A 26,948-nucleotide genomic window follows, 5' to 3' on the forward strand; every position below is an offset into this window, starting at 1 on the left:
AATGCTTTAGCGCCCACCACAACAGAACAGTAAATGTGATACACCCACGTCACTGTGCTGTGACGTATCAGTCCGCCAACCTAAACAGTGACTGAAACTTCAAGCCAGCTGAACAGCGTTATGTAATTCCTCATCTACAAACAAAGATATTGTTTTAACTATAGTATTGGCATCAATGAAGTTATGTCAAATATCCCAGTAAACACTATTAGAATAAGATGTATATCTTCACAAAAAGAAACTCAACTCACATTATTAGTTTATCACAATTAATTATAGATCATAGATCATAGATCATTTTCACTATCTAAAATGAAATACACCATGATAGACGATTTTGTTCACTACAAACTTCTATCTTTGTGAGGACCAGTTTGAGATTTAGACTTTGAGAGTGCGACCAATGAAGATATGAGTCTTCACTTCTTTGGTTGAGGTCAGGTTTTAGCTTTTAGATCAGAATGGAGTTGAGGTTAATGTTAGGGTAACTAGTGGGTTTTACGCACGTTGTGGTGAATCCTGTTACGTATGACTATGTGGGTTCTTTCATATATAGACATTAATTTGTGTTTATTTTTAGGACTTTGAGATGAATGGGGAGCTGAAGATGTCGGTGATCTGTCTCCTGGAGGAAGTGCTCCGAGATCCAGACCTTTTGCCTCAGGAGAGAAAAGCTACTGCCAACATACTAAAGTACAGCACACACACGCACAAATACACACAAAACTGCTGCAAATACACAAACATGCTGCACATGTATGAGGCACTGGAATAAAACACTTTTCTACTTTTTCTACTGTGTCTCCTAGTGCCCTTTCTCAAGATGAGCAGGAAGATGCCCAGCTGAGGATAGAAGACATCTTACAAATGGTGAGAAAACTGCAGCACATCACATCTTTAAATACTTTTTAGAGAGCCATGAATACATCTTGTTATGATTTTATGATTATCTACTTATTATCCTGCTGGATCAATAAAGCAGCAATATTTTATAGTATAAAAAAGGAAATTCTACCCTTTGCTGCACAACATAAAACTCTTGTTACTGCAGACTCGCTGACTGACGCGCCTTTAATTTGAATTTGAATATTTATGTGGCTCTCTATGGGATTACTTGGTTTTATTAAACTGGCCTCCCTAATGTATTTACACATTAATACACACCTCTCATAATTTCCTGGTACCTCCCTTTGCTAGTTCCTACAATGAAAACAAGACTTACAAGCGCCCCTGGTTAATGGTCTTGGCTGGATAATGATCGGGAATCACGAAGAGACACACATTACCTTTATAAGATGTGAAAAGCTTCTGTCGGTACACACTGTCCTCTCCTCCAAGCACCCTCTCCTGACTGTGACCATCTCCAGGGGACTGTCAAATGTCATAAAACAGATTCATCGTAGCCAACCTCTTAATTAGATATTTATATTCCCTTGTTCTGTTTCACTCTTGTTTGTTTATGACTCTCTTTATCTCTGTATATTTGTGTGTGTGTGTGTTTAGGCGGACTGTCCGAAGGCCGAGTGTTTTGAGTCTCTCTCAGCAATGGAGCTGGCTGAGCAGATCACTCTGCTGGATCACATTGTCTTCAGGAGCATTCCTTATGAGTCAGTCCTCCCATCACACACTCACACTGTCACCAGCATCAGACCAAACAAGACTACATCACTATGGATACTGAGACCACTTGATCACCAAAGATTCCCTCCATAGAAAACTGTGCTCAGAGGGACAACATTGAAAACTGGTGGCATTTCTTTTTATCTTTAAAACTCTAAATATTAAGTTTTTATTTGAAGAGACTTAGAGTTTCACTTGATAATGAATTGACATTGATCTATAAGATAGTGGCATCACTATGTGGTAAACTGCTGCAGGTCTCTCCCTCCAGCTTTGTGAAACGTCTGTAGCACTTGCAATTAAATGTTAGATTGTTTGTGCTGTGTTTTTATTCATTTAATTCTTTAATAATAAAAATTATTTTTCCATTCAGTAGCACAGATTTAGACCAATTAGGTGGGTTAGGTGGCACAAAAAGTAATTAAACTAAGTAACTATGTAATTATGTTTTTTTCAAGTTCAACTGTGTTTGTATTTCTCCCAAATAATGACACACATTTATCAATGTGATTACATATACAGCAGAATAAAACAGGTTGAAAGCCTCATTTTATCCCCATCTAATGTAAATTTACTGAATTGCCCCGTCTCAAAAATCTGTCACCTAAGAAAGATTATCCAGTTCCTTGGTTTGTGATTTTTAAAACCAGTTGAAAGAAAAAGGAAATACAGATAGCTTTTAAATGATTAAAACTAGAAGCAAAGCTGTAGTTTGTAGTAGTTCCTCAAACGTTTATATTTTGGCTGGGTGGCAATAAAAGAGTTTCATCCAACAATAACACATCGATCACCATTCAGCTCTTAATTTCTCTTGATTTCATGAGACACAGCTTCCTTTACTCCTGGTGCATAATAATTTCAAGAAATCCTGAAAAAAGTCACAGGCTTTCGTTTATGCAACTTAAATCTTATGAGATGACTGTGCTATATTTTCTCAGATGTCTCTGTCCTCCTTCTCTCAGAGAGTTCCTGGGCCAGGGCTGGATGAAGGTTGATAAGACAGAACGGACGCCCTATATCATGAAAACTAGCCAACACTTCAATGATGTAAGCTCTCTCCCTGCCTTTAAGCACATTTATGTTTCTGACTCCACTGTCACTCTCAGGACATATCTTCTTTATATTCTCCCTTCTCTTCCTTTTTGAAGATGAGTAACCTGGTGGCGTCACAGATTATGACCCACACCGACGTGGGCTCGAGGGCCAGCTCCATAGAGAAGTGGGTTGCTGTGGCTGACATCTGCCGCTGTCTCAACAACTACAACGGAGTGCTGGAGATCACATCTGCACTCAATCGCAGCGCCATCTACCGTTTGAAGAAGACCTGGGCTAAAGTCAGCAAACAGGTGGAATAATTCTCCATCACTACAAAACCTATAATCCACACGTGAAAGAACACTGTTGTCACTAAGTATTGTACATAAAAACAAGTGTAAATAAAGTTTTTGTTGACATAGAGGATTAAAAGACAGACTTTTGTCTCTGGAGTGTCTATAAATAAATGTCTCCTGGTTGAATTGATGTCATTTAAGACAATGAAGAACAGCATTTACTGGTCATGTTTAGTATCTGCTCCTTGCTTTATTCTGAGGAACATTAAATCAATTAAAGCCATAATCATCCAATCACCAGACAGTCTGTCTCCCCACCAACCAATTCTGCCTCTTCAGGACTGAGGCAAATTAGATTTTCTCATTTTATTACTATTATCATTATCTTTTATTAAGAGTAAGTGGATCTTGGGTTAATGCAACCATCTTGTTTGTCTTGACTTGTTCATAATGATCTTTAAACTGATTGTGAATGTGTCTTTGTGGTCTTTCCCAGGCTAAAGCCCTGATGGACAAACTACAGAAGACCGTGTCCTCTGAGGGAAGGTTTAAAAATCTGAGGGAAACCTTGAAAAAGTGAGAGAGATTTTTGCACATTTTTTTTGTTGTTGTTGTTGTTTTTTTTTTTTTTGTTTTTTTCACAAACGAGAAAATAAAAATGTGCTTTTGATTTTGAGATGATTTGTCACGCACATAATACTTTCACACTACCTTCCTACAGCTGCAACCCTCCATGTGTGCCATACCTGGGAATGTATCTAACAGACCTGGCCTTTATTGAGGAGGGGACGCCCAATTTTACTGAGGAAGGTCTTGTTAACTTCTCCAAAATGAGGATGGTAGGCACATACATGAGTAAAAAATATACAAAGGAGATGGAAATCCTCTGTTCATGTACACTGTACTGTAATTGTTTACTTAATTTGCATATTTTCTTTAGATATCCCATATCATCAGAGAGATAAGGCAGTTCCAGCAGACTCCGTACAGAATAGAGCATCAAGCCAAGGTACTCTTCTGTGAACATATTTTAATTTTTTATGTTTTTTATTATTCAAGAGCATCACAAAAGTAACACTGAATACATTTTCTGTCCAGGTGACCCAGTACCTTCTGGACAAGACTCTGATCATGGATGAAGACACACTGTATGATCTCTCACTGAAGATCGAGCCCAGGCTTCCCGCCTGAGTTACAGCTGTCTGTGGCCAGCGGGAGCCTGCCGAACCTGGACCCCCAAGGGCAACATGCCCACACAATCTCATTAGTCAAGAGGAAATCAGGAAGTTTTGAGAGCGACATAGAAATGGAAATAAAGGACTGATGTGAGGGATAGTTTGAGAGCCAAGTATGAGGACAGTCGAAGAAGCCTCAGAGTTTTACAAGCGACTGAGGCTGCATGAGAAGTGGACAGGCTAAGAATTTTGTTAAGCGTTGGGCTGATTTGCCTTCAAGGAAAACGAGCTGCGTTGCATGAGGGTTTTGAGGAAATGGCATGTCGCTGTGTTTGTGCTCATCATTCCTCAGTGGAGAGTGTGGTGCACGAGACATCACACTTCCTCAGACAGCCTGAGAGTACAGGAAAGGCTGAGAGCATGGAGTGAATGAAATACAGTGGGTATAACAGAGATGTAGCATATACAGATAGTGTGACAGAGAGATGTCTGAGCTCATGTCTCTGTGCTGTTGTCTGTGTTCTGTTGCCTGTGCATTTCTGTGCCATGTCCTGGAGCAAGAGCCCCAAAAATGCTTTCTGTGATGATGATCACTGCATAAAACTTGCATGATTTCAGCTTGGGATATAACTGTGTAAATGGCCTTCAACCTGACCCCTAACCCTCAGCTTAGCATGCCTCACTCTTAAACAGGGTGACTCTCTAAGCCACTATGCACCCCTAGTGGGCTGGGTATGGCAGAATGCCTTTAAGCCTTCAAACATAATGTAGAAAGACGCTAAAATGAAACCTAGGGAGCATTTGGAATGGAAAATTTGATATATTTTGATGAAGGGGCTGATTTTTTAAATTGATAAAACAATTAATTTGTCTTCAGTCGTCCTTTGCTTAAAGACTTCCCATGAGAATGGAGAACTGTTTTTTGAGTAAAAAAAAAATGTCCACATGAATGATACTAAATTAAAAACTTTATCAGTGCCTTCCACTAGTGTAGGTCAATTTCCCCTCAATTGCCAATTTAAAAGCATAAAGTTTTATATACAGTAAATCCTGCTCAGAAATCTTCAGATATCTTTAACAAAAAAAATCGATCTGTAGTTTCACTAATTCAGCTTCTTTTTTTCAGAAAATAGGTCATGTAGACTTAACAGTAGCATGTTAGTGTAAACTCGGTGAAGTCTTTCCCGCATCTGATCGTCAGCAAATATCTCCCTCTAGTGTTTAAACATTGTTATAACCTTCTGCTGACCCAAAGCTTTTGTAGTGTTTGTGCGCAGTTTGTTTTTTGTTTTTTTTTCTTTGACATACTGTCTGATTCTGACGTGTGTAGTCAGGTCTCAGTGTGTAACTCTTGGATGTAGGCTGGGACAGTTTTTTTGCACTCTCTGAGATGTAGCTTTGCTTGAGTGACAGTATGATCGTTATTAACCATGCTATTTATTTCATCAGATACTGTATTTATATTATATTTGTATATAGTGACTCCACACATATCATATGATTGATGAAGGAATACTTTGAATTGTTATGCTGTGAATATTTTTTTTTTTTTGTTATTGTCTCTTGCTTTTATTTTGAATTCTAGTTTTGCATCCCTGGCTCTTATATTGCAAGAAATCTGTTTAAATTTATTCTAATATATATATATATATATATATATATATATATATATATATATATTGAAGGTTAAAAAAATGTAGCATTAGAAAAATAAGAATTGTCCTGCATGCACACAACAGCTGCATGTTGTGCATGTCTGACTGGACCCTCCCTGTTCCTTCTCCCTCTGCTTCTCTATATGAATATTGTCTCTGTAGCTGTCAGGAGGCTCTGTTAAAAGGTATAAAAACAATATGTTGTTCATTAAATCTGGAATGCTTGTCTTTTGGTGTACCATACAAAGTCAAGCATAGTCTTTAGCTTATGTCATCTGCAAAGCAGTCTGTTGTTATGCAGTGTTGGACGTTACGCAGGCCTCAGTGAAAACAGAGGAGATTCCTCATAAAACAATAATCTTGTTCCAGATTGATTAGAGGAAATGTTTTCAGGCTCTGCCTTTGAGAAAACATGTCCTTTGCACTGCGCGTGTAATTCTCAGCGTCTGCGTCACGTACAGGTTTGGGAAGATTGGATGCTATGTTTGTATTGTAATATTATTTTTGTGTATTTGTTTGTGTGTTTATTTATTTGTTTGCATTTTTCACTTGTGGATGCAGGGGAAATAAATTCAACATGCCTTATGTGTTTGCACTGTGCAATAATTTTAACGATATTAAGTTTCTTCCACTTCTGCTTCCTCTGGCAGTAGTTGCCCTTCGTTTTAAATAATCTTAATATGTCAGCATAATGCTGCAACAATCTCTCTCTTTCAACTACAATACTGGGGCCTAACTGTGAAACTGCCAACATCAGGCAACAAAAAAAAATGTGTGCATGAGTTTACAAGGGAAGCAGTACCTTACACAGTTTAATTCAACCAGGAAATCATCCCGAACATTTATTACTGATATTCACAGTATTAACTGGTTCTGAGGACCAAGACAAGACTGAAAGTAGAATTAACCAAATTCAAGAATTAACATGCTTCCAATTGTCTAGGACTGACCAGTAATTAACCCACTTATGCACACTCAAAGCCAGAAACCAGAACTAGATTTTAAATTATATCTTCTCAGAGTACCAAACCTGATGCTGCTCTACAAGGATGAATGATTTAGGATTTCACAGTTTGAACCAGATGTTGTAGAGATACAGATACAGCAGCATCCCTCTGTGCTCTCACAGTCACATTTAAAAGAAAACTAAATCTTGATCTAGTGTTGTCATACAGACAACCGTTGGAGATGATTCAGAGATAACTACCTGGGATATTTGCAATATGTAGGCCTTGAATTTTATGAGGGACTCTGTCTAAGCTTACTTCATGGTTAGGTTGGATACCCAGACATCCTGTTTTGTAGGTTAGGGGGGCAACATAAGTTCACACACACACACACACACAGTGAAAGGCTGCCAAGCAACCCAAATAACAGTTTCCATTAAGGCTATTCTCCAGGTTGCATGGTTGAACGACATAAATCCCTCCACACTTCCTGTCATCTAGTGTGACCTGGCAGTGTGGCCATCCTGCCACCCTGTGGTCATGAGTGACACCGCCTGTTTTTACATCAGTGAAGGGGTGACCTGCCAATGTGCCCTTTGTCTTATTAAACCATCTCAGTCTTACAAGTCACTATAAACCCTTTTCAATAACTTAAATTTTCATCTAAGTTATTAAATATACCAGCTATGATATCAAAGTGAGGTTTAAATATGAAGAGGAAACACTCTCACAATGTTAAATCCATTTACAGTATCTGAAGAAAGAACAACTGAGATTGATGTTTGTGGTTGTTGCAGGAAATAATGTTCGAGTGAGGGAAAAGAAGCAGAGAGACAGAGCAGGAAAATGGTATGGTGTAAAGTCCAGACAATTCATCGTTAAAAATGTTGTCAAGTAAATGTGCCACACTTTTACTGTGGGATCTCATGACAGTTTCAGTGCAGATACACCAGCTGGAGGGTGGCAGTTGTGGGTTGTAAGTATTTGTCTCCCAGTGGGAGTTTTATAGCGGATCAACCAGCACGACTTCTGTTTCTGGGGGACAGATGGATGCTAGTTAGTTGAAGTTTATCACAACATTGTGAGTGTGACATCTCAGCCCTTTTCCAGTCAAAAACAGCAAGTGGCTTAGTGACAATAAGTAGGCTTAATACTGGACTTGAAATTATGAAAAAAGTAAGGCATTTAGAGGCACAATGGATCAGTAATGACAAGTATGTTGTCTAAAAAGCTGAATTAAAATGTTACAGAATGTTTGTGTAGCATTGTGCCTCCTTGGGAAACCACACCCTTCATGTCATTATCACCAAAATGGACTTTACACTGAGTGATATAAAAGTACATTTGAAACACATGTGAAATACAGGAATGTTTTCAGGAACTGGATATATTCTGAGCAGGGCTGTTAATCCTGTAAACAGATAAGGTGTCAATGACCCACATTTTGATCAGTCCAAATAGGCCCATTAGCATCTTTAATGTGCATAATAACTCATGTGTCATTTATTCCCCAGGATAATAGCAACTCACATTTTCACTGCCAGGAGGTAAACATTGCTCTGTTTTTCTTTTCTGCTGATCTTAGAAAACGCAATATGTAGACAGGCACTCACTCAGTGGACCTGGATTTCTTTTACTGGAGATTTGGGAGAGTAAATTAGGTAAAAGTCACTAAGTTGACAGACTTCTGCTGCAGTTTCTGAGCTGTGAAAGACGACAGTGTTTCAGGGAAACAAAACATTAGCTGAAGTGTTAGTGCTAGCTGCTAAAAGACATTTGACCAACATTTGTTCGAGCCTTTGAGTTTTTACTTTAGGTGTTGGAATTCAAATTAAATCCATGATTTTGAAACTTAAGAGTGGGCCTCCAACAACAGCAACCTTGGCAATTTCATCAGAATCACTTGAACTTCATTTCTTGAAGTTGCGGCTCTTTCCTTTGGACAAAATTAATGAACATCACAATGATTGAATACTTGACCTTATAACTGCGCACAAGTCCCCTGACTCCTTAAGCCAGTTAACCAGGACCACTTGAACAGTGTTTCTTAGACCTTCTGTTTCCATCCTTCAGAAGCTGGACTTCAAACTTCACTGAGGATTGAACCCACAACCTCATCTAACACCCTGATCAGACACTTATGAGCTGCCTTTCTGAGAGACCTTGAGTCTTCACTATGGGTGCTGTAAGATAGCAAAAGTGTTGTTGGACAGATAGCTCAGGGGGCTAGAGGACTATTTGATAGCTTTGGGGTTTGGGGTTGGAGCCCTGAGAGGTGCATTAAATTTTGAGTCCAATGGAAAGAGTCATAACCTGTAAGAAATATTTTGAGGCCTTGTGTTCAATCTTCAGGATCTACAGTAAATTCTTAAGTCTAGCACCCTAAGTAAACATGGCTCATCGTGTTAGAGGACTTCTAGGATCAGGTTGTAGTGATTTGTGAAGTCCAACACCCAAAGTGATGGCTGAAAAACCCCAGTGTGAGGGGGACTTGATAGTGCAGTGTCTGGTTTCATTCATGCCCATTACTGGAGCATTAGATCCATTCCTGCTGCAGAGGAGTGGGGACAGGGCTTCTTCAGGGGGTTAGGCAGTGGAAAATATTTTACTGCAACATGAAAGCCCTCTTTTTTATTATATATAATTCATTTGGCCTGGTTCCTGTAATACACAAAAACCTGTGTTAGTGCACATGCTTTTCCCAGAGTGCATGTGTGAAGAGGTAGGCAGACATGCTGACTGACAGTAGAAAGAGGATTTTCTGTGTGTTGCCCTGTGAGAGGCTAATCCTGAGCTAATGTCCCCATCTCTCTCTCTCGCTCTGATCCAATCTCTGTTCTTCAGTCTGCTCTCTCTCTCTCTCTCTCTGCAGATTGAACCTCTCTGGACTGAGCTGCAGGACACACACAAGCCCTCTGCTGCCTCCACTCTTCAGCTGTCCTCAGGTGAGTGATGGACTCTCTCTCATCCCTCTCTCCTGCAGATCTGTTACTCATCTTTTTTTCCTTTCTGTTTCTACGCCAAAGTGCAACAGCTGTTACAACTGTTACATAGACTACTTTCAAATATCACCCACTAATGTTTGTTGGTAGCATCAGCTGTAAACTTAAAAAGCAGCATTTATATGATTGAGGATGTATGTGTGTATAAATAAATGTTAATAAGGACTGAATACATTTTGAATGTTTTTAATAATCTATGATAGAAATGAAGCTTTGTTTTGCAGCATGTATGTGCACAACATTAGACTCCAGTCTCTTTATCAGCTTCCTGAGCCTTTTGTTTTGTATTTGCACCTCAGGCGGACATCTACGGCACACTGCATAGTCTACACAGCAACCCTCTGCATTAGGGTCTCTTAACATGCCTGTTATCTACAGAGAGCAGCCACTTGGCAGCAACTGACTATTCATATTACATTTAACATCAATTATAAAAAATCTATTAAAACTAACAAACATAATTTAATAATATGACTTTCCCCATTATAGGAAAGGTCAAAGGGTGCAGGTACCTCTGCTAATTTCTTTCCGTCTTCATTTAATCTTATAGTCTCTGATGGGAATCCCTCTAATCCCACCTTTTCCACTCTCTCTTTTAATTGTCCTCATGTCTTTAACCCTTCCTGTCTGAACTTAGTCTGACCCTTAACCCATTTCACACTGGCCTTCAATCCTTCATTCAGTTTCATCTGTCCTCTTTTTGTTTCCAAATCTATCTGATCTTTACTTTACTGTGAGAGTTTGTGGTTTCTTCTCATACATTCACATTGTCAAATTTTTTTTCCACAGCTCCTCTTAAACTCAGTTTTTCCTAACTTCGATTCGCTGTCCCTCAGTTTTGCCAGTATTTATTTGACTACTCTTTACCACCCGCCCACTCGTTGCCTCTGTTTTATTATTTTATTCTGTCTTATGTAAACTCAGCTGACCGGCACAGGGAGTCAGAAAGGATCATGTGTTGTCCAGGACTGATGCCAACTGGACACTTCAGTTTAATCTCACCAACTGCTACAATCATTACTGTGTGTGGGTGAAAGGTGACTTTGTCCCACAGCTCGGGGCAGATGCGCAATTTGCAACTATACAGCAGCCTTTCATAAGAGTGCTGTAATACTGACTTATAATTCAGTTACATCTACTTTTCCACATTGTACTTATCATCCTAAAATAACAGAGAAAAGAGGAAATAAATTGTCCTTCTTTGCTTGACGTCAGCTCTGATATTTGATCGATTGTATCTTTATATAATATGGCATATATTAACATGGCAGTATCTCTCTCAGTATCCAATCACAAATCATCTGATCACCTGAGCTGGTGACTCTCGCAGGGCGACCAATCAGAGGCCTTCTGTCTGCTTCTAGAATAATCTCATCACACAAGCTGATGGCATATCTGTTACTTAAGCATTTGATAGCTTAATGCAATTAGTAGTTTTGTCTGAGCGTGTACCTGTTAAGATGTGTGTCAAAGCATTTTAATGTAAATGTAAACTTAGGACAAATGCAACCCAAAAAAGTGCATCACAAAGGCTTGGGTTATTGTATTTCTCTGTTTTCATACACTTACACAGTCATGTCAACACATATAATAAACACTCTGCACAGATACTTATAGGTTACGAGTGGTTGGTGTGGGCACTCTGGTTTAACAATATGATTTGCAATTTTGAAATCCCCCTCCTCAGCCATCTGTGATATTCAGGCAGGACGCTGCTGTGAAGTTCAGGCTTGGTTAATCCAATAGCTCAGCGCGATGCAGTTCACTGCTGCAAGTGAACAGTGACAAATATCCTGGTATTTTCAGCTCTCTGCGAGACCATGACCACATTCAGTATGGATACTTAACCTGTGGTTTCCAATGCATAACTCAACTTACAGAACTTTCACATGAGATATAAACAGATTTAAAGGTGTCATTTGTGAATCACAACTAACACCTTACAATGGCGGGCTGGGATTTGTTATTTTCTTGTTTTGGATAAATAAATCACACATATTTAAACTTGGAATCTCACTTTGCCCTCTGACCTTTCTCCAGGTGATTACCCAGATCACGTAAAACATGGCGAACTCCTTCACCCGTATGATTTCTGGCCGTAACACAGCAGTGGTGTTGGCCAGCATAGGAGCTGGCACACTGGCATCTGGATACCTCCTCAATGACAGCACTGTTGCTGCTGAGAAGAGGAGGCTCTATCCACCCAGGTATGTGTGTGTGAGTGCGGCTGTATTTGTATGTAGTTTCACATTTCTGTTATTTCTGCAGGCTGAGGTTTCCAAACCTGCAGTTCACAAAAAAAATTTTGCGTTATCATGTTTGAGTTTTTGACACTAATCATGATATACATGCATAAAACAAACTCCCTGATCCAAAGTGAAGTGAACTACATTGTGTGCTTCTCTTACTGCTGAATTTCAACATGACTATTTCTGTCACCACAGAGGCATACAATTGTCACCGCACAATGTCTTGGAAAAGCCTGCTTCTCGAATTGGAGCAGCACTTCTGATAGATTTAATGGACAAAATATTTCAACAATTACTTGTCTTGGAAGGGTTACACATTAAACTATGAAAACAGCTCAACTTAGTTGTTGCTAACTTTCTACAGTGCTGATTTCCCTGACCTGAGAAAGCACAACAACTGCATGGCAACAGCTCTGTCCCCAACTATTTATGCACGACTGAGGGACAAGGTAACCCCCAACAACTGGACCCTGGACCAATGCATCCAGACCGGGGTAGACAACCCCGGACACCCCTTCATCAAGACCGTGGGCATGGTAGCTGGAGATGAGGAGAGCTACGAGGTAGGAGTTAGTGTTTAAAGTGTGTTGTTGCATATTTAATCATAAAATGGGAAAAACTGAATGTTAGATTTTTTTTCCATTAGGTGTTTGCTGAGCTGTTTGACCCCGTTATCAAGGACAGACACAATGGCTACGATCCTCGCACAATGAGGCACCCCACTGACCTGGATGCTTCAAAGGTTACACCTACACTTCTCTTTGCTCCTTTGCTCATTGTTTTAAATGTTCCTCATACATAAATTCCTGTATCTATGCCTACATACGGTGACCTAATACTTTCTCCTCCTCAGATCACCTCAGGAATGTTTGATGAGCGCTATGTGCTGTCATCTCGTGTCCGTACTGGCCGTAGCATCCGTGGACTGAGTCTTCCTCCTGCCTGCTCTCGCTCTGAGCGTCGTGAAGTGGAGCGTGTGGTGGTGACAGCTCTGTCGGGTCTGAAGGGAGACCTGTCTGGTCGCTACTACAGCCTGGGAGAGATGACTGACAGGGAGCAGCAGCAGCTTATTGATGTCAGTGCACAATCTCACTCACACACACACACACACACACACACGCACACACACACACACCCACACACGAACACACAAACACTCTCAGAGAAAAGGTTCCTTTCTGTACTTTTTTGGATGTCCTTTGCTATCTAATGTCCACCCCCCTCCTGGTCCTCTGTCCCTTCACTGACCAATCAGGAGCACTTCCTGTTTGATAAACCTGTGTCACCTCTGCTCACGGCAGCTGGGATGGCCAGAGATTGGCCTGATGCACGTGGGATCTGGTAAGAAGATACTTAGTATTAGTGTAGAGACCCTGCAAAAGCTGTAGTCACTGCATAGTTTGTTCAGTCTGACATTCACAGCCATCACCAGTGGCTGGGTTGAGCTGGACTGGATTTTTAGTTCATAGTGACATCAGCCGAAACACAAATGAAACAGCTGCTCATTTGCGACCATCTCTATTCCATAACTTCCTGTGAGAAACGTAGGACTGTCTTATTTGATGCTATTCACCAGTTTTGTTAGATATAGTAACATTATGATATCAGTAACATTATGTAAGAACAGATTATGCAGACGCTGTGCCCCTATTACAGTAAGGCTTAAAATCACCCCAAAAAACAAACGAACAAACAAAAAAAAAAACAGATTCAGACTCACTCACTTCTAGAATTCTACATGGTAATGTTTTTACATTAGTTTTACAATACATGGAAATGTTATTTTTCCAATATATTTAGTGCTTAATAGCTCACCAGTATCCCAAAACTCCTCCAGACCCAAACAAAAAGTGATCTTCTTCACACCTTTACTCTACTCTTTTACCTCCATAACAGCAACTTCAGGATCATTCCTTTTTGATTAAGTACTGTTGCTCTGATACCCAAACCCCTATCCTGAATGTGATTGAAAAAAACCTTTTCTTCTCATCAGTGAATATTTTACATGAATATAAATGATCAGCCGTGAACCAAAGCGTAACTCTGCCTTCCTGACTGCCTCAGGCATAACAACGAGAAGAACTTCTTGATCTGGATCAATGAGGAGGACCATACAAGGATCATATCCATGGAGAAAGGCGGAAACATGAAGAGAGTGTTTGAAAGGTTCTGCAGAGGTCTTAAACAGGTATGTATGCCTCTGTAGACCAGTGTGGATTTGTATAACAATCTCAATCTTTACCTTCTAATGGAAATCCATCCAGTTTATCTTAACTACAGCTGTCACTTGTAAAGACTTGACAACATCATTGCCCACAAGATTCTATTAAAACAAGGCCATACAAACAAAATACACTGGAATTAACACATCAAAAATCAAGAAACAGGAACTTCTCTGCTAAAAGTTCAAGTTTTGTCTTAGGGGTGTTTTTGTCTAACGAGTCTTTTACATGTAGCCTGTGTTCCAAAAAATTTGAAACATTAATGGTCTTTTGTTGTAACTTCTAGGTGGAGCAACTAATTCAGGAGAGAGGTTGGGAGTTCATGTGGAATGAACGTCTGGGCTACATCCTCACCTGCCCCTCTAACCTCGGCACTGGGCTCAGGGCTGGTGTGCATATTCGCCTGCCCTTCCTCAGCAGGGTATTGGGCTAAACACACTGGCAACTGCAACTCCACACGCACGGTGACCTATTTCACACATCCCATAATGTGGATCTCATATCAGAAAATGATGAATGTTTGTGATGTTTGTGATCCAGGACCCTCGCTTCAAAAAGATCCTGGATAACCTGAGGCTGCAGAAGAGAGGCACAGGGGGTGTGGACACGGCTGCTACTGGAGACACCGTTGACATCTCTAACCTCGACCGTCTGGGCAAGTCAGAGGTAAACACTGGAAGCAGAGAAAAGTAAAAGGAGATGTGAGCAGCAGGTAAAGAGAGATAGAGTCAGAGGAGAGCAGACATCCCAACAGGTGTGGGCTCTGAAAAACCACACCCCCTGCTGTTCATTAATCTGTAATCCAGGCAGGGATGTGCCAGTTGAGGTTGAAAGACTTTTGCTCCCTGAGCTGAGCCTTTCATGCAGCACTTCCTCACACCCTGTGAACCAAAGGGTGCTATCAATCAAATGCTATAAAAGGTCATAGATGATTAAGGTCAGGGCTTTAGCTGGGGTTTCTTCCAGTTGCAACAGAGGAGGCAGGAGCCTGAAAGGCTAAACTCAGAGAGCAAAGTCTGTTGGTATCAGTTAAACCTGCCACTGCCTCCTATCTTTTATTCATTTATTGGACAGTTAAAAAACAATCAGATACCAGCTGGTGTTCTGCGGCATGGGGATGATTTTATGGGCATCACACGCCCTAGTGGACAACAAGCAGCAGAATCACAGAGGATTTAAACCTAAAGACAACTTATAATAGTTCACAACCAAAAAGGTCACTGGTTCTCAGCTGCTGTGTGGTTGAAGGAGGACAAACATAGAACTACGTGTATTCTTATTTTATTAGTATTTCACTTTAAAAAAAACTATACTAACACTGTAAGTAAAAAAAAGTTAAACCTACTTGTCAATAAAAAAACACAATGCAAGTGAAACACTGTGATTGGCTCAATAAGTGATACTCCTTAAAAGCTGACAAAATTTGACAGAAAATGCAATTACGTATGCCTTAAATTATTAAATTGCTGAGTTAAAGTTATACTCATTTTATTTCAGCCAAACCAGCTGATTTCACTTATTTGCACTCCTTCAACATGAGAGAGAAACTAATCTAACTAGTATTGAGCCTCAGTGACTCAGTGATTATGCTTGATCATTATCAAGACCACAATAGATCATTTGCATGGACAAATGAAATGTAACCTGAACCTGTGTAACAACTTTATACATATGATCACATATCATGTGATTTTTTTTTTTTTTTTGACTCTGGTAACCGTGTGTTCACAGGTTGAGCTGGTACAATTAGTGATCGATGGCATAAACTACCTAATTGAATGTGAGAAGAGGCTGGAGAGGGGGCAGGACATCAAGATCCCCTCCCCCATCCCTCAGTTCAGGAAGTGAATGTCACCTCTGCTGGGAGTCTGGGAATAGAGCAGGCGCTCCAACCGCTGGTCGTTAAACTGTTGGTCTTACAAGATATTCGTGGCATGTATAGCACTGTACTGATTTACATGCATAATAAATTCACTACATGTACATGAATTCTAAACACAATAAACTCTTGATGAACTGAGTTGTATTATTGGATGTATTACAGCCTCTGTGGTGGAAAATGGAGAATTAACTGAAACCTAAAACATAAAACATTATTAAGCTTGTCAGCAGTGGTGGAATGTAACTAAGTATGTTAACTCACAATGTTATGTACTTTATGTACTACTTTATGTATTTTACTTGAGTATTTGTAGTTTATGCTACATTATACTTCTACTCAGCTAAATATCAGAGGAAAATATTGTAACTCTTTACTATCTGACTATAATTACTAGTTACTAGTGGTTTAAACTAAACTATATCAAACTTTTAGTCTGTAGAAATGAAATACATTCTGCTGATAATACACAAAAATATGACAAACAAAACACTAGATTAGATAAAGACAGTCTTAGCTTTCATAAAACTACAAAACCCATAAACAAATACAAAACAAGATCATAAACCAGAGCTGCAACTAGGTCAGAAAGAAAAAAAGTTAAGTGCTCTCTCTCTCTCACACACACACACACAGTTCACCTCCTACTTCTCTGCTAGTTCCAGACTGAGATGGTGTTATCAGGCCATGGCCAATTGCCAGACCTAAGATGGAGCTTTACTGGACAATAATGTCACAACCTTTGAAACCCTATATAATAAAGCGCTGAAGCCCCACATATCTTGCACTGTAACTCACAAAGAAGACTACAGCAAGTAGGTTCATATTCTTTTGATGATCAGATTTTTTTCCACTGTATTTTAACCATTAAAAAACATCATGAATTAAAAACTACCTCACCTGCCTCCTATACAAGGCATTAAATCCAAGGGTAAAAGGCTAGTTAACACCATAACACTGTAACATAGCCTGTTTCATCTTACTTACATGCTAATGCGAGAAGAGGTGGGGATTATACTTTATAAATAAAGGCATCCTGCTATGAGAAATTAGTGTTATAATTATTTGGGTGAATGGTCCCTTTAAATCCTGCCGCTCGGAGAGTTGCTCTTCCTTTTCTGGCAGCAGATTAATGACGTAGATCTATTAATGCTATTAGAGATTTAAACTAAAGAGCTCTGAAACGGTGTGAGTGTATGAGTGTGTGCTGCTAAAGAATTAATGCTGCAATTATCACATGTGAATGAGGCTAGGATTTATTTGATGGACATTAAAATTACATTTTCCGAGCAGGGATAGTGACGGGCCAGATCGAACCTCGCACAGAACACTTCTAGGAGGCCTACTAGAGGAAATTTTTACAGTTATGATAAAAATATTTCCCTAAGTTCATTGTGGATCACTGGGTTGTGTAAACACTAATTAGTTACACTGACATCTCTGGGTGTGGCAGCCTCACTCTCAGCTTCACCACTGATGGCTGTTGTGTTTCAGGTCAATACAAGACAAATGACAAAAGTTTCAATGCAAGTTCTTAAGTTAAGCAACCTCTTATTGACACTGGAACTCCTTTGGAAAATGGACTGATGATGAATTTGTAGGAACCGTCGAGAGCAACATATCATATGTTAAAGCATTAACTTTACAGGACGACAGGTCCTGGTGGACACTCCCCACACATGATCTGCCCAAGCATCATTAGTTGTTGGTACTAAGCCAACGTGGTGAGATTTTTTTTAGAGGCTATAAAGCACAACAGGAGGTGGATAACGTTCATTTGACATCAGAGGTCTGCACAGTTAAATTCCCTGTACTTTCTCATTTAATCAAAGGCTCAAAATGAGGACGTGTGTATCTTTGGCTTTCTTCAGTGTGATGCTGTCTGCAGGTAAGAACAGGAAAGTAATCAGCATGAATGAAATGAATGCGAGTTTGAGGTTGTTTTGTTTTTTTGGCCTTTGTGAAAATTTTTTCCATTGTCCTTAACTTGCAGTTACTGGGTTAAAGTGTTACATCTGCTGGGGTGATCACCCAGGCACCTGCAATCAGGTGTGGATGTGTCCACACTCGTATGACCGCTGTGCCAGCACAATAGGTAAGGTTAAATACACCACCACATGTGGTTTTAAATATTGTGCATTCTTTATGGTGTGATTTTTATTTTTCCTGACTAATGCTGTTGCATCAGTAATATTATAACTTAATTAAAGGAACATTTCCTGTCTTTCTCTGTTACAGTTGCTGAAAACCTGGTCAGCAAACACTGTATGAGGAGTGATATGTGCAGTAATGTTTATTCTGTGGGGGTCAGATGCTGTTCTGGAGACCTGTGTAATGGAGCAAAACACACTGCCGTCTTTGTCCCTCTCCTTCTGTTGCCCTTAGCCATTATTACATTCCTCAATTGAAGCCCAGTGTCCTCATTTTCATATCATCTGTGCATTATGCTGTAAAGTCTGAATAAGTGTTAACAGGAGAAGGTCAGCTTTCAAAGTGGAGAAACTGGAAATCAAACAACTTTGGAGGCAGCTGTGATCTTTGAAATATATTTGGCCAGTTGAAACAAAAACTTTGGAGGACTATTGAGAAGGATTTACTTTTTGCACTGTGTATCTGTGATCATTCTGATGGTTACCTGTATAGTATAACTAGTAAAATTGCTGTATATTTTGAAATATCTGTGTATATATCATGTGCTGAAATGATAAGTAAATATTAATTTCTTTGAAAATACAATTTGCCAACTTGTTTTTTGTAAATATCTAAAATTCCAGCTAGTTGGACCTGGCATATTACCACTACTACTACTACTACTACAACAATAATAATAATAATAATAATAATAATAATAATAATAGGTTAATGCTTTTAAAAAGCAGGTGAGAATGCAGTCTGAATGGCAGGTGGATGATTTTGAAACTGCAATGGTGCTTTTCAGGGTTGACTGAGAAATTTCACTCTCTGTATACTTCGCTAATGTGCTGCCAAATGTCCAGTATTTTTAAGTAGAAGTTATGACGATATTCTTCACATCTTTTCCGTGGAGGGGAGAGCAGGGTCTTGAGATCAGAGATGGCAAACTGGACCAAGTTCACATCTTTCACAGTAGAGGGCAGTATAGGAAAAAAAAAAAAAAAAAAAAAAAATCAAAAGACTAACTGAAGTCCACACATTTGTGTCTATCAGTTCTCATATTTTCTGTCTAATATCGATTTAAAGGCTTTAGATATAATATGATGCATTCACCTTACAAATACATAAATTATCAATGATTAACAACTGATCTTTCTGGCAATTTAAAAAAAATATATGTCATTGAAGATTAAGTTAAATAGCTCATTCTGAAGAATCTTCCTTCTGATGATCAGCCATTATTGCCATAGTAAGTGAGTAAGCAGTGTTTTAATGTAAGGGCATGTGGTGCTATAGGGTACTTCAGTCTTTGCCAGTGCATTGTTTTTATGAACTTCCTGTATTTTGCCAGTAAATTCAGGTAAATGTGGTATACTGCAATCATAAGACAGCACAATACAGAGTAAAAAATATCAGCTATCACTCATGTTAAATAACAAAATGCTACATTGAAAGCTGCAGACCAGTTTTAAGGTTTATAAACACAACCGAATGGCAGCCAGAGGTCAGTTTGATTTACTGGGGTAATTATATTGCAGTTGTATACTTAATGGACATTTCTGTGAAGTGAAGTCATAGCCAAGAAATTACCAATTGACCTGGTTTGCACTTCTGAAAGAGCAGATCAAGGCCACATCCAGCAGATTATCAGATCTAATCTCAATTTGAAGTGGTTTATTACACAATGACTGCATATAAAGAACTGTAAAGTCCTTTGTTCAGTTACTCTTGAGGTAATGTGGTCTGCAAAAATAAAAGGCAAAACTAAACAACAGCAGTTTAACCTTTACTCTGTCACTCCAGTTTCATGACACATCTCCTCTATGCCCGTGTGTACATAGTATTCATCACAGTTGACAGCACTCCAGAAATTCATTCTCTAATGTTTGTAGTTAATATCGCTTAATGTCATCGACAACAGGTAGTGAAAGATGTATTTTTATGAAAAAAGACCGATTTTGACTCCATGATTTGAATAAACTCACAGAAACCTATAGTTAATCTGCACATCAGATCATCAGAAAAAGTGCAGATGATGCAGAGCACCAACTATGTGGATAAAGGTGGTACTTTCTCATTCCAACATTTCATTCAACCGAGGTCACACTATGTTTAACATTCCTTACAGATATTTTATATTGTTCACATTAAATGATCAGTCTGTCACCAACTGCTATAAGGTGTGTAAAATGTTATCTTAACAAAAAAAAAGAGGAGGACAAGAGCCAAAACTATGAAAATATGATCCAGGTTGGAGGAAGTCTGATTTTTATTTTTTTCTTTTTAACAATAAGAACATCTGGATTCATACTGTTGCTGCCACTGAAAACACATTATTTCCATTATAGGCATGTGTTAGGTGAACCATGAATGTCAACAAGACTGTCGTGGAGCTGATCAGGACATGTAACATTATGCAGAGCAATAACTGAAGCACTATTGCTAAGTAGCCTATTTAAATACAATTCTGAGGTACTTGCAATTTTCTCAAGTGTTCACATTTTCTGTTTTTCACATTTTCAGTTACAGGTTACAAAATGACAGTCAAATTTGGACTAAAATGCTCTGGTATTTAGCCACCGGTCTATAATAGTACTATCTTTGTTAAAGTTGTGCAATGATGTATTTGCTTCCTGACATTCAATGATTACAGTGTTTCCTTGACATTTTTCTGTCTTGTAGCTTGATAGTTCAGCAACAGAATGACGTCTTGGTGTTGCACTCTTAATAAATTTAAAACGCACAAAAAAAAAAAAAAAAAAAAAAAAAAAAAAGGTTGGACCTGCTGGGGGCATGGCAGAGGGCAGCCACGGTATAGTTGCAACATCACAAAATTACAGAAATCCTGATGGCTCATTTTAAGGCACAGTTTGTGAATACGGGCGGTACGCATTTCTGTGTAGATTGAACATATTGATGCATTCATAGTATTTATATAGTACTTAGACCTGCTTTACGATCACAAAGACAGGGAAATATCACTTCTTACAATATAGGAGTTTTATGATTATTTTTACCTTTGAATATTAACAACATTTGACTGTTAATGCCTCAGCACTATTACTTAAGTACAAATTTGAATACAATATAATGTTTTTACATTGTGTTAATTTTACTTAAAAGTCTAGGGTCTAAATACTTCTTCCACCACCAAAGCGCAGTAATTTATGCATTGGAGCTATTCAAAATATGTGACTAGTATCCAGTAATAAGTTTGTGACATGTTGAGGGACAAATCAGTAACATTTGCACAGTAGATGGTTTGCTATTGCTTTTAGTTGATATGCACTTTGATATTAACTAGTGAAGGAGTGAGTCAGTTATAATTATGCCCAAAAGAAGGAAGCTATACAGTCAGAATAGACGTGTCCTGGTACGGAAACTTAATTATCTCAGATTTAGAATAGTCCAACACCAACAATCATTGAAAATATACTGATGGAAAACAGCTCTTGGGGAAGGGAGAAAGAAAGGGACAGAATTAATTATGAAGAAGCATAGCAGTAACAGAGTTTTCTCTCTGTGGCATATTCACTGACCAGTCCAGTGTTAATAATATCTTAAATAAAGATCATTCCCTCTTTCTGTGACTTCTGTGTTATTAATAACATAAGCATGTCTCTTTCAGTACAGGGTCACATTTCAGCCTCAATGATTTGTGACCCCTCTTGGCCAAACAAGTGACAAACTCATTTCCAGTACACCATCACAGTTCACTATAAATACGTTACTGACTTTTCAAAACTGCTGTGCCCAGAGCTAGAAACAAATAATCAGACTTTATTCCTTTCGATGCCATCCAAAGTGCATTTCTTTCTCTAATGAAGACTGAAAATTGCAACACATCGAGCGAAAAAAAAGACATCCGCTGGTTAATTGAATCATCACGGCTGAGCAGGTTTGAGATTAATTCCACGTAAGGAGAAGATCAAAAGCGAGCCAGTGAAAAGGATGTCGAGGGGAATAAGAGCACTGAGGCTTGTGGGATAATCCCATTAAGAGCTGCACATTCATTCAGACCAAGGATCCACAAATGTACAGTAAGACATTGGGGCTGAACAGTCAGTGATGGAGAAGGGGTCACAAGCAAACCTGTAGGCTTCTCTCACAAGTTTTAGAACATTGTAGTAAATTTTTCTATGCCCTCAGTATAAAGCCTCTTATAATTATAATTTTGAGCAATCATCGAGCACTATGAGAGCTATTTCAGAGTTTGTCTCTGTAACAAATTGGATTACAAAAAAAAAACAAGAGAAATGCATGCGTCATTGCTTAATACTGATTGCCAAGGACATATTTTTAATCCATTGGAATACACATACACATTTACATTGTACATATACACACATGTATCACTGATGACTACACTGCAAGCATTTGTTCTAAAACTAGACTTTACTATTCTGGAGTCCATGTGTCTTTCCATACCACACAGTGTTTATCAAATCCATACAGCAACTACAAACAGCAATTTTGCCGTTGAATTGCTGCTCCTGGCCTCCCCCAACTTACACAGAAACAACCTGCTTCATGGAACTACACCACTATCACCAGGTGGACCGAGTCAGGTGGTGCCTGAGATATGTAGGTACATAGGTACGGCTGGACAACCCACTGACTGAGGCTCTGGCTGTCACAGGCGCGGAAGCATTAGAAAAAGGAAACAAAAGAGGTTAGCTAGCAGCATAAGGTAGCTTAGCAATAGCATTAGCATTGGGGGGGTTAGGCGGATGGCTTGACCCCAGGTGGACCCGCAGATGCCTTGCAGAGGCGGATGGTTTGACCCCAGGTCCCGACTTACTCCCCCGACTTACTTCCTCAGCTTGACCACTGACTCAAGACCTATTGCAACTTTGAAGTGCATGCAATTGTGCAAACCAATTGTAATCACTGCTCCAACATCATATAAACAGAAGGAATTTGCAGATTTAAGGAAAAAAGAAATACATAAGAATAGACATTTTATTAATTGCAATTTCACATATGTTTTATCACCTCGCCTGTATTTGTGGCGGCTTTTACATTGGGCGCACTAAAGGGCTCTTAAAAGATAGAGTAGCAGAACACAAATGTGTTACCAAAACTAACTTGAGCCCATACAGGTATGGGGTGTAATCATGCCCATGACTTACCATTTCTTCCTGGTTATGCCTCAACAGCCTCAAAGGAAGTGGTAACACACAGCTCCAACTGCAGTCACTGTTAACAGGAATCCTGGAAAGATATGAAGATTCCCTTCCAGTAAAAGGATGACTTTAAAATGTTCTATTGCCTTTAAGTCAAATTACTCTGTGCAGAAAAAGAAAATAAAAGGTTGATTATCCATTAATAGCAAGACTAAAGTTTTAAGTATGAAATTTGACTAACTAAATATACTAATTTCAGAACAGCCAGCAAATGGGACATTTAACAGTAGCTAGAGCTAACAACAGTTTGAGTCTGTTTCTAAGAAATGCTAATCTAAGATTTACACCACATTTCTCAGCATAACAGGCTTACATTAATTGATTGTGGTTTAAGTGGTGCCAATGAAAACGAGAGCCTATTTCACCTGATGCCTAATTCTAGCTGGCACTGTTCAGTGGCAAATATGACCACATTGCAATAGTAAATTTACTGGCAGTATCGAGCTGCACAATACAGCCGTAGTGGTTGGTTCCAGCTCCAGAATGCAATATGCCCTCCTGTCCACCACCAGAGCGGGAAAAGCGATTCTCACAAGCAGGGCTGGTCAAGTCGATGATCATATATATTGGACAATCTTACTTTGGCATATGATCTACTGTTCTGATGAATCTAAAGATCGCCTCATTAAAAGGTGCTATATTTAGACATTTAATTTTAAAGTTCAGTGCTAACCCATTGTTAACTGCAGTCCTTGTTCTACTCTGCAGCCTCATTAAGTTTGGCAGAGTGGCACATGTAGGCCTAGGACTTTTCTACTGAAGCAAGACAAGAACCACGGTCACCAACCGCAGCCTGAGATGGTGGAGTTACTGTCCACCAGCAAGTGGAGAGACTTGCATATAATCACATCATGTATAAATAAAAGCACCGTCCAAGCGAATACTCCATATAAACTAAGCAAAAATGTTAGTGTTTGTGATAAAAACTGTAAATGAGAGACAGCGTTGTGGATGAAGAGCATCCGCTGTATGCACAGAACGTTACGGACCACTTCCGTAAAAGTATAAGCCAGTATGTAAACTTCCGGGTCACTGTAGGCAGCATCTTCAAATTAGCCTTCAAGTAGCGTTTAGCTGCATCCTAAAGATCCGTATTGCATTAACATGACATCTTTTTGAAAAAGACGGTTCAATGTCAGTGTTGTAAGAAGACTACAGTAGCGTCCCGCTATGTAGAAAACTATTCCATTAGTTTTCAAACTTTTCCATCTGATGACCAAAAACGACACTACTTGAAGGCTACTTTGAATATGCTGCCTAAAATTACCGGGAATTGTACATACTGGCTTATGTTTTTTGCGGAAGTGGTCCGTAACGTTCTGTGCATATACCGGAAGAAGCGTCAAAGCGACAGAACCTCCGTCTGGTCAGGGCCCTTAGAATAAAATCAGTGCGGGAACAGACACACACGGTGGGACACAGTGCTCTGTATCTGTTTGGATGTTGACAAAAGCATTTATGTCACAGAGTCTTTGCTTTGCCTCATCACTGATATCATTCCACAAAAAAATCACTTCAGGGATTCAGCAACAACAAATATTCAGTTCAATCTATTGGACGTCTCAAATTTGGGCTGAGTAACACTCTGCCTAAACAAAACAAGGAGCAAAGTTTCAGTTCTATTCAATTCATTTCTTTTACCATGCAAGTGCATCTTCTTTATCAAATAGGATCTCTGATAACAGTAAACTCAAAAGCTTTCAAGTTGTTGTCTTACCTCCAGTACAAGGGTTCCTGCTTGGTCCGGTTTGTTTGGAGACCAGCGTGATGAAGAGTAGGATCCGAGTATTTTACTTACAGATCGCAGACTGCACAGAGAACCAGGGATGGTTCACTGCGACCATCTTGTCCTTTGGAGTCTATATTTAAACCCGAAAGAGTGGCTCTTCTGCCGTTTTCTGCCCTCTGCTCTGTCTCAGCTCCGCCCCTTCCTGTTTAACCAATGTCTGCAGTTGTCACAGGTGTGTGTTTGTTCCCAAAATTCATATTACTCCGGAAAAGATGGCCGAATCGGCTGGTCACAGTTCATAAGCTGCAGCGAAAATCCCTAAACTGCAGCCTAAGTTAAGGTAAAAGACCAACAGCAGCTGTGAAGCGGTTACAAATTCACAACATTCATAAACTTACAGTTCTTTTATTTGAAAGCAAGTTTGACTAAATATAAAGCTTAATGTCGCATAGTATTCCTGTGCCCGAGGACAGTTAAGTCTATCATCTGTCCTAAAGCAAGAAATCACAGAATACTCAGATCAGGATACTTAGACAATACAAGCGGCCCTGACTGTTGTGTATTCCATTGAAATATCCATTAAATTTCTTAAGTGACAAATGAAAATGTGGAATGCAGGAACTCCATCCCTCGTTAATTGAATCCCCCACAAGAGCAATTAAGTGCAAATGAACTAATACAGCAGAGAAGTATACTCTCCAAGTACAGACTTTCTTGCAAATGTTATAGTGTAAAAACATCAAAGGCTTGCTTGCATCAGTCAGGGTGCTGAAGTTATATAGCTGAAATTACTTTGAGCCGCCGGGGGGAAATGAGTTACCTTGCTAACTCCTAAATCGACAGTAGTTGTGTACCTCTAACAGGACTCATCCAGATTTTTAATTGGATATGAAGTTAACGATTTAAAACACCTATTTTGGTGTAAGAAATTACACAAACATTTTGTAGCCCCACTTTGGAGCCTCATTAATTGTTATAGAACATATCTCATTTTAAGGTTCTCCCTTTGGTTTCTAACTTTTGGGTTGAGTGCTTATTATGTTTACAAATATTGACCAAACTGCACCGGGGCACAGGAATAAGAAATATGAATACTTAAAAAGGGTTTGGGTTCTACTAAAAATTCTTAAACCATGGTTCTAGCGTTTCATCCTTAAAGCATCTAGTGCAGAAAAATAGATTAAAATTAAAAATGTTAGTCATTATAGAAGCCTATTGGAGACTATTCAAATGATCATGTAAACTTGAACTCAGGAAATATAATGAAATAAACTACTCACTCAACACACTCAGGAACAAAGGTGAAATGATGGAGGGAAGCAGCTCAACTGAAGGTCAAACAGAGAATGAGCTCAGGACACAGAACAAGGAAAACTCAAGGCACCTGTGTGAGCTGCCCAGTCAGCACACCTGTTGTCCTGCAGCAGTCATGTGACTCCATGTCCCACAGGATGCATTATTTAAGTAAAAAATGTATGACAATAAAATGAAAAATTGCAGTAATCCAGTTTGAATTTTCACATACTTATGTGAGCATTCTAGGACCATATTAAAATGAAAATTCAAAAGCTGGTTGACATTTCATCTTCAAAGACTTCATCTGCTCTACAGTGACAATATTCAAATAAAATTAGCAAACAGCGCCCTCAGTCTATTCATTTACATTTACATGTCACTACACTCTGTAGGGATCAAAATGAAAATGCAGTCTGTCGGTCCTCTCATCAAGGCAGGTCATCAGTGAGGACGTCACTGCCTTGTCACTTGTCAATTTGTCTGTCGGGGGCAGTGGCAGTGTCTTGTTTTACTTGCTCTATAAA

The 26,948-nt window shown here is 39.2% G+C and overlaps 2 protein-coding genes and 2 long non-coding RNA genes across 7 annotated transcripts in view; 3 read left to right on the top strand and 1 right to left on the bottom strand.

Moving 5' to 3' along the window:
- Positions 1-6,366, top strand: part of rasgrf2b (Ras protein-specific guanine nucleotide-releasing factor 2b) — a 41,357-nt gene extending 34,991 nt beyond the window's left edge. For both annotated transcript variants that reach the window (XM_071483271.1, XM_071483272.1), the window contains 9 exons: positions 581-693; positions 810-870; positions 1,504-1,607; positions 2,583-2,667; positions 2,769-2,966; positions 3,448-3,527; positions 3,673-3,790; positions 3,892-3,960; positions 4,050-6,366. In XM_071483271.1, the coding sequence (XP_071339372.1) occupies positions 581-693; positions 810-870; positions 1,504-1,607; positions 2,583-2,667; positions 2,769-2,966; positions 3,448-3,527; positions 3,673-3,790; positions 3,892-3,960; positions 4,050-4,142 (921 nt within the window). In that variant the 3' untranslated portion in view covers positions 4,143-6,366. The remainder of the gene's footprint in view (positions 1-580; positions 694-809; positions 871-1,503; positions 1,608-2,582; positions 2,668-2,768; positions 2,967-3,447; positions 3,528-3,672; positions 3,791-3,891; positions 3,961-4,049) is intronic.
- A 3,193-nt stretch (positions 6,367-9,559) lies between these two features.
- Positions 9,560-16,221, top strand: LOC139624269 (creatine kinase S-type, mitochondrial-like). The gene is made up of 10 exons (XM_071483268.1): positions 9,560-9,673; positions 11,771-11,937; positions 12,344-12,542; positions 12,626-12,721; positions 12,833-13,054; positions 13,235-13,320; positions 14,044-14,167; positions 14,488-14,622; positions 14,742-14,867; positions 15,933-16,221. Exons 2-10 carry the CDS (start codon positions 11,795-11,797, stop codon positions 16,047-16,049), a joined length of 1,248 nt encoding a protein of 415 aa, XP_071339369.1. The 5' UTR covers positions 9,560-9,673; positions 11,771-11,794; the 3' UTR covers positions 16,050-16,221.
- Positions 16,222-17,818: 1,597 nt separating this feature from the next.
- On the top strand, positions 17,819-18,816 carry LOC139624270 (uncharacterized). The gene is made up of 3 exons (XR_011691637.1): positions 17,819-17,968; positions 18,074-18,175; positions 18,319-18,816. It is a non-coding gene; the product is annotated as an uncharacterized lncRNA (long non-coding RNA).
- Positions 18,817-20,458: 1,642 nt separating this feature from the next.
- Positions 20,459-26,535, bottom strand: LOC139624271 (uncharacterized). Of its 3 annotated transcripts, none has more exons than XR_011691638.1 (4): positions 26,409-26,535; positions 25,117-25,330; positions 23,346-23,427; positions 20,459-22,843 (listed from the first exon to the last, which is right to left on the bottom strand). It is a non-coding gene; the product is annotated as an uncharacterized lncRNA (long non-coding RNA). The 3 variants fall into 3 exon arrangements; XR_011691639.1 differs by having other exon boundaries at positions 25,117-25,458; positions 26,409-26,521; XR_011691640.1 differs by having other exon boundaries at positions 25,117-25,345; positions 26,409-26,484.
- Between the last annotated feature and the right edge of the window lie 413 nt (positions 26,536-26,948).

The sequence above is a fragment of the Trachinotus anak genome, unplaced genomic scaffold, assembly GCF_046630095.1.
Source record: "Trachinotus anak isolate AG129_WGS33_773 ecotype Australia unplaced genomic scaffold, CSIRO_AGI_Tana_v1 ptg000008l, whole genome shotgun sequence".
In the NCBI taxonomy this organism is placed as follows: Eukaryota; Metazoa; Chordata; class Actinopteri; order Carangiformes; family Carangidae; genus Trachinotus; species Trachinotus anak.